General features: G+C 36.3%; 1 protein-coding gene across 4 annotated transcripts in view; it reads right to left on the bottom strand.

Moving 5' to 3' along the window:
* Positions 1-8590, bottom strand: part of LOC107686956 (glycoprotein endo-alpha-1,2-mannosidase-like protein) — a 12997-nt gene that overhangs the window by 2161 nt on the left and 2246 nt on the right. For all 4 annotated transcript variants that reach the window (XM_016484181.1, XM_016484116.1, XM_016484262.1 and 1 more), the window contains one exon: positions 2530-2606. In XM_016484181.1, coding sequence (XP_016339667.1) covers positions 2530-2606 — 77 coding nt within the window. The remainder of the gene's footprint in view (positions 1-2529; positions 2607-8590) is intronic.

Here is an 8590-nt window from a genome sequence, read left to right as displayed (position 1 = left end):
TCAGTCCAAAAGAACTTAAATAAAAATCGCCCATCCATAAAAAAAAGTGTCTCACACGGGGTTGAACAAAGGCCTTCTGTAGCGAATTGATGCGTTTTTGTAAGAACAATATCCATATTCAAAACGTAATAATCACTTGAATCTAGCTTGCGCTCACTGTTGTAAACAGAAGCAGTTCCGGGGGAATGACGTATGAGGTCGGCTTTGCGCATGCGCCGCTCAGAAGTGACGAACGCAGAAACGCAGCGGAGAGATCCAAACAGAACAACGGCCAAGAATTAGAAGTACAAAATGAGGATTTGTAAAGAAGAATGTCGGAGGATTTCGATATAAGCCAAGAGGAGACTGGTTTTCCTTTGCTAAAGTAAGGAAACTTTGCTTCCTTTGATCCTGTTAACAAACGTTGGTTTTCACGAGACTCACTGGCGCATGCGCCTCATATACCTCATCAGCCCGGAACTGCTTCCGTTTACAACTGTGAGCGCAAGCTAGATTAAAGTGATTATTACGTTTTGAATATGGATATTTTTCTTACAAAAACGCATCGATTCGCTACAGGAGGCCTTTGTTCACCCCCCGGAGCCGTGTGAGACACTTTTTTTTTTTTATGGATGGGTGATTTTTATTTAAGTTCTTTTGGACTGAAGCAATGCAACACCCGCTGAGTGGCATTAAACAGCTTGAAAGATCAAAGACCATTTTTAATATAACTCTGACTTGATTCGTCTGAAAGAAGAAAGTCATATACACCTAGGATGCCTCGAGGGTGAGTAAAACACAGCCTAATTTTCATTTTTGGGTGAACTAACCCTTTAATAGATTAGATATTATGAACTAACAATAACATTTTTACAGCATTTATGAATCAAAGCATAATGTATTGTTAATTCAAGGATATATATTCATTTTTAATTGTTGTGTGTTCATAATAAATTAATGTTAGTTTTGAAATGCTGAAAATGTATAATTAACATTAACCCACTGTACACAAAAAAATATTGTTCATTGTTAGTTCATGATACCTAATGCATTATATTAATGGAATAAACCTTATTGAAAAGAGTTATGTAAAGTATAATATATAAAAATATGTTAATACATTACAATAAGATTCCATTTGTTAACGTTAATTACTTCAGTTAACATGAACTAACAATGAAAAATACTTCTAATGCATTTACTGAAAGGACAGTTTACCCCAAAATGGCAATTTTCTCAAACCTCATGTTGTTCCAAACTGGTATAGATTTATTTCTGCTGTGGAACACAAAGTAAGATATTTTGGTAACCAAACAGTTCTGGTTACCATTGACTTCCAATGTGTGGACAAACAAAACATCATACATTAGTTAAACATTTATTAATAAATTATTCAAATCAAAAGTTGTATCTATCAATGGTAAACGTGAACTAATAATGAACAGCTGTATTTTTATTTATTATAATATTAACACAGATGAATAAATACTGTGACAAATGTATTGCCTACTGTTAATTAAATGGGTCATGACATGAGAAATCAAATTTGCCTTGATCTTTTGGCATATAAGCGGTCTTTGTACCATTAAAACTGTGCACAAACATTTGCATAAACACTGCCTCCAGAGCGTCTTTGTACAGATATCAGATGTATCCCAGCGTCAGGAACAAGCGGATAGTTTCTTTTTAATGACATCCCGGATCGTGTCAGGAGACTGATGTTGTCAAAACACTCACATGCAATAGCGAGGGGGCGTTGATACTGTTTCCTATGCAGTGACGTTAGCCAATCATAACAGTGGCCGATTACTGAGAAGTCTTAAAGGACCCGCCCCTTAAAAACAGGCAGAGGGTCAGAATGAGGGTTGAAAATAATCCTTTTTCCACATATTTATTTGTGCACAAAAAACTTTATTAACATTTTAAGTAAACCTCAAGGAACATATTAAAATCCATGTCATGACCCCTTTAAAGCTAACTATAACCAAAATACAACATTGTACAGTGTTATAAAAGTGTTTTGTGCTTTCTGGAATGTTACGTGTCCTTGTTCTGAAGGCGAGCCTCTCACAGCAATACAGATGACTGTATTACCTGATAAAGTGTAAACCTACACTTTACTTAGCTCGGTTTTACATAATGTCTTTCATTCCAAGGCATTCCTGTTGCTAGAGAACAATTCAAGGACAAATGACTTTAATATATTTGCAAAAAATGACTCAGCATGTTGCAGCCAGTAGACTGTTACAGTGTTATAAATTTACGCACTGCAGCCATTGTTCTCTTCAACCTGAGTGAGTTAGCCGCAATACCATCAGGTCATGTTATACGTTCTGTTTCCTGAATGATTAATGGAAGAAAAGACCTCTCTTTTTAAAACACCACTCTCTTTTCTGTTCACCAGGCTGGATTGAATTTCACCCCAACTCCTGAGTTCAAAGCAACCCAGCTCATCATGATGGACAAGGGCTAGACTTTCAGGTTAGCAGACAGGATCGCTCTGATCTTTAGTTTTGGAATGTATGAAGGTACTGAGGAGGTGCAACCTACTTGTCAATGATGTATTTGATGTTGTCATGCACACTGAGGTCCGTCCGGCCTTTGTAGGGCTGCAGGTGAAACGCAACCTGTAAAAAACCAAAGGTAATGAAGTAAGGAATAAAACCATTTCTAGCAGCTTCTAAATCATGTATCATTCAAATATACAACATATACTGTATGTCTGTAATAAACTGATACATACATTGATACTGATACCGTAGTGTGCATACAAAAGCAACAAAAATGTATTTGGACACTTAAAAATGTGCTAATGTCATTGTAGTAAATGCAAGATATCAAAACAAGTGTTGTCTTTGTACTGGTGTGTCAATGATTTTTAGTAGATGTAGGATGTTGCTTCTCTCAAGTTCATGCAGGAGTCCTAGCAGATAAATCACAGGTGTACTTCATTAAATGAACAATGAACTTGTTCCTCTAACATTTCACAAACTTTATTTTAAGGTCAATTAACGAACTATTAACTATGACTTTTGCCTTAAAAAAACATATTTTACTGCTTATTAATCGTTAGTAAGGTAGTTGTTAAAGGGTTAGTTCACCTAAAAATAAAAATTATGTCATTCATTACTCACCATCCTTTCGTTCCCAACCCGCGAGATCTTCAAAACACAAATTAAGATATTTTTGATGAAATCAGAAAGCTTTCTGACCCTCCATAGACAGCAATGTAACAACGCATGGTGGTAATCTCATTAATGTCGCCTACGGTGGAGAAGAACTGTTGAATAAAGTCGTTGTCTTTGTGCACAAAAAAGTATTCTTGTAGCTTTGTAAAATTATGGTTGAACCATTGATGTCACATGGACTATTTGAACAATGTTCTTACTATGTTTCTGGGCTTGGCAGCGTTTCAGTTACATTTCTGTCTATGGAGGGTCAGAAACTCTTGGATTTCATCAAAAATATCTTATTTTGTGTTTCGAAGATGAACAAATGTCTTTCGAGTTTGGAACGACACGAGGGTGAGTAATTACTGACAGAATTTTCATTTTTGAGTGAACTATCCCTTTAATTTTAGGTATGAGGTAGAATTGATGGATCTAAAATATGGTCATGCAGAATAAGACATTAATATATGCTTTAGAAGTACTAATAAACAGCCAATATGCTAGTAATAAGCAAAGAGTTAATAGTGAGAATTGGTCCCTAAACTAAAGTGCTACCCTATTTCTTTCTACAGCAGTTCTTAAGTTCACAATGCACTGGAGGTGAAGATAATCTGTGAATAACAACTTCATTACCCATGTTTCAGACATACTGAACATATTGCTGTATCCTGCTGCAACACCTTTGTAAGGTGGCTGACAGATGACTTTCTCAAAGTCCCAGAAACATAGTAACTTAAGACACAGACGTGTCATGCTGAATACTCCGAGGAGACAGACCCTCTCCACTTCAGTGACAGCGACATGCACAAGGTTGATTGAACTGCAAAACCCTCAGGGCCTCGAAAGAGAAAAGCCAAGCACAAACACCCACCACTTTTCCACACCGCCAATCCGGAAGGTCTTCATAAACTGTTACCATGGTAACCTGCATTTAGCGACACATCTCTGTCATGGACAGTTTGACATCAGACATTTTGGACATGAACATCTACACTACACTAGTGTTTTGAGAAGGAGGTTGCTGATAATACAAATTACAGGTACTCGACACCTGGAAAGAGGACTGACTGCCAATGTAGTCAATAACTGGTTACAACTACACTGATTGCTATAATCATGACTTTTAATGGTGGAGTCGTTGCAGAAAGAGAGGATGGAAAGAAAAAACCTCTACTCATGTTCATTGTTACTCACCTCACAAAGGTGACAAACTCATTAGATGCATAAAAAAATGATGGTGCCATTACTGTATTTACCATAATTTGTTCACTCACTTTGTTCACTGTATAGTGAATACCACACTATAAATCTTTACCTTTTCTTTCTTTAGTTTCAAAGAACTAAAGGGATTTGAATTGGAGATGGCAAAAAAATCTGGTTTGTGATGCCTGCCTCAACTAAGTCTCTTTCTCTGCCTTTCTTCTCATTATTTATGCTATATGACAGGGGAACATGTTCTGCTGAATTGTGAATTTGCTTTTGACACATTTTTGCAAATCAGGTGTCAAATTCTTGCTGAAATCTCTTATGCACTGCCATCTAACAGCTAAGCATGAAAGGTCTCTTTAAGAAATGTGTTAAACATGAAATGCAAATGAGTTTATAATTTCTACTTCAGGATAAAATGTAGTGCTTTGATGTTGGAAAGATTTAAACATACTCTGAAAATCTCAGAAAGACTAAAGTACTAATAAATCCTTTTTCATTTCAATGAATGTGTCTGTACAGAATGAGGTATGGCCTTGAGCGCAGTTACAAAGATACAGTGGATGTTGTATAAGCACTGGCATGATGTCAATCCACTCAAGTCAGGCTATATGCCTTGCTGTGCCCTTACATCTAAATGTGTGACACCAAGATAAAGCTGAAATGCCAAAGAAACAACTGTAAACCAATGCTACATGGTTGGTTAAGAAAGTAGACTGCACAGACAGTCTTTCTCTAAAAAGGCAAATCAAAGCACATAAAATGGAAAATAAATCAACAAACTAGCTGACAGCTAGCTTGCCGGTATCAAATTTTCATGTTGTGATTAATTGCTAATGCTTTTATCACAGTATACGGTATTATCAAGATATTGAAATTTAGTTGCAAAAAGTGTTGTCATAATACAGAATAACAGGTTTAATAACTTTTTTCTTATAACAAAAATAACATTTAAATACAATAAAGTAATACACAAAAAATGTATAAAGTACAAAAATGTACAGAGAGCTAAGTGTGCTTTCATCCAGAGTGTCTCTCACGCATTCCGTCATGTGCTTCTCAACCGTGCTTGTTTACATCAGAGTGAACACGCGTCTTTGACGCAGCATACGGCGGTGTTGTGCATTGTGACTAGTTTATGGGAAAAGTATTCTTAAAATGCATTCAAAATTCGGAATAATTTGTAATAAATAATTATTCTCTGTATTTTGAAGTACCCACTATAACAATATCGTGCATATTCATTACCGTGATATATCACATTACCGAATACCGGCACATGTCTAGGTCAGAGTGAAAACTCAATTATGACACTCATGTACAGGTTCTTCAAGGTTTCTGTAAGGCAAGGTGTCTAAATCATAACTATTGACCACTGGGGTACATCAGGGTTCAGTGTTGGGCCCCTTAATTTTCTCAACATACACAACACATTAGACTCCATCATTCATGTACACCATCAGACAACTTACTGCTAGCATGAATGTGCAGCCACAAGTGGAGAGCAAATTAATTGGACATGGTTTGCCAGAACACATAAACTGTGTTAATCAGCAAGACACTTGTCTTTTAGGACACAATATAAAAAAAAAGTCAAATTAAAAAGGAACTCACCAAAAGGATGTACAATGGCACCCTGGATTGTAGATAAGCTCAGTGTTGTTGTGAGAATTGTCATTATCATTGTCAAACATAAAGCCCGGACTCTAACACTATCAATTCTGATGGGAAACGAAGCACATGCAGTGAAGAGATATGCTTCATTCCATCCCACTGCCCAAGCCGCCACTGGGAGCATTCATGAATGAGTACAGATGACTGGTATTGCTTTCTGTTTCCAAACTAATTCAAACATTTTGTTCAAAGATTGTGCAATCGCCTTGCAGTACAGCCCCTTGTGCATTTCAAGACTTAAATCTACATCTGCGCCCAGAATACTATGCTTTGTTTACCCAAAACAGAGCTGTTGGTCAAGTCAAGGCATTTGGGAAACAGCATGACATTTTGCACGTTACTTTACTGATAAAGGGCATACTGATGAAGCGGTTTAAAAACTAAAAAATCCACTGTTGCGGCTAAACTTCAACCATTCCATGACACATGGGAAGAAAACCTAACTCATACTATGACAACATGACAGTAATCACAGGCATGGTGTTACAGACTTGCTTCTCCAGACACCAGGGGATTCTAGGCTTATAAAATACGATGGACAAAGAGGCCCAGTAACAGCTCTGAGACTGAGCTCCTCTCATCAGGCAGAAATGGTGAACACAGCTATAGGCAGTAAACACAGAGACTTATGCAACCACTAGTGAGCTCAAGAAATTACAGTCAGTTGCTCATCCACAAAAGCACAAACAATTCAGCTGTTGCAGCAAAACTGAAAACCATTTTAGTGCCTACCTACTATTTTCAGTAGCTCATATCTTGAGTTTTTAAATAGATTGTTCAAGGAATGATCATATGTAAAATCATATTTACTTTCTTTATAAGGAAACTGATAATATACTAAATAAGATAACATTTATACGCAATATGGGTGTTGTAATGTGAAAACTGCAATACAGAACAGAGATCTTAATACAAGGTCTTATATCATAGGCTATATATTTCTTATTTTAACATGGAAGTCACATTTGCCATTCAAGGTTAATACCTAGAATAACGTGCACTGATTTTAAGGTATCAGGTAAGAGTCACTAAATTGTCATGAAATGACATATCCACATAAAGCTCAGATATATATTCACTCACAGAAAAAGAAAAAAGTGAAAAAATGGGTATAATTATAGGTACAACGGCTGGTCACTGGGGCATCTTAAAGGAACATCTTTGTTTCTAAAGGTTCATAATACACTTAAGGGTACTATTTGAAGGCAGGGGGATTGTGAGGGAACAGCGGGGGGTTTGATGAACAGTATTTAACATTAAAATAAACAAATGAGGCTGCAGTTAATCAATAAAACAATATATCTTAAAAACACTGTTATCTAAAGACTCAGCTATATAGTTTAAAAAGTAGCTTTATAGTTGCACTTCATGTTTCAGAGTGAAGTGCAGCACTGTGTTCATTTACACACAGGCAGCTTGTAATACGGTGTTTTTAGAGCAGCTTGGTGTACTGCAAATGCTACTCTGACAAACTCACCTTTGCAAGTGCATGTTCGCTTCATTTACATTCACACATAATTGGCAACGTTTTATGGACTGACATTTACAGCATTTTACCAAAATTCCACCAAAATAAAAGCTTGGAGATCTGACATGTTAAAAGCATGAGGGTGTAAACACTGGGAAATGTGGAACTTAAGACAAAAATGTGTATTGTCCCTTGCTGGTTTGTTCTTGTAAAGAGTGAAGAGTGTAAACACACTGTGTTAATATTTTGTTAAATAAGAGATAATTTGGTAATAAAAACTATATTTTTATTTAATAAAAAATAAGAGTTTGTCCATGTCCCTTAAATGGTTGTCCACCCTGTTGTATTGGGGAATCTGTCTCTTTAAGAAAAGGCCATCCCCTTTAGTGACATCAGCACAACAGACTTTTTTTGTATCTTCAGTGGCAGGAATTTCAACAGCTGAGGTGAATAAGTTGGTGACTTTTCAATTGACAAATTTTCTTTGTATGAGTTTGCTTACTTGCTTTGCCAAAGCTTAACATGTCCACCCTGTCGGCATAAACTATGCCAGAAGTGATTAGAATACAGTATTTTCAAAATATGTACGTTTAAATATACCAAATTCTCTTCAACAACCAGACTAACTATAACTATTTAGCTAGTCACAGTTTGTTGTATGCTAATATGCTAACTGAAGCTCAAAATGTCCACCCTGTCAGCCACATTGTATATCAATGTGATAGAGGATGTAATTATATAATTTATTATTATTATATTATTTTTTTAATAACCCTTTGTACTTCAGTCGCGTTCCAACGGTGACACAGAGACGGGCACGCTGATGTTTGGTTCACTGTATTTTATTTTGATAAAGTACCAACTGCGCTGTCAAGTCAGCAATGCTGGAACTGATGTGTTTTGTGTGTGTGTGTGTGTGCGCGCGCCGGCGCGATCACTTCAACTGTTTCCTTATACCAGTAGAATCAACTTTAAAAACACTTATTGTCTTATTAATAATGCATCCCTGTATAAAGGTCTGCTTTTATTTGTGTACACTCACAATGAAAACAAAACATTGTGCTTTTGTAAAATAAAGAAAACAAATAGGATG

The sequence above is a fragment of the Sinocyclocheilus anshuiensis genome, unplaced genomic scaffold (assembly GCF_001515605.1).
Source record: "Sinocyclocheilus anshuiensis isolate Anshui unplaced genomic scaffold, SAMN03320099.WGS_v1.1 scaffold5, whole genome shotgun sequence".
Classification (NCBI taxonomy): Eukaryota; Metazoa; Chordata; class Actinopteri; order Cypriniformes; family Cyprinidae; genus Sinocyclocheilus; species Sinocyclocheilus anshuiensis.
Note: the sequence above shows the minus strand (reverse complement) of the source record. Positions and strands in the feature narration are given on the sequence as shown.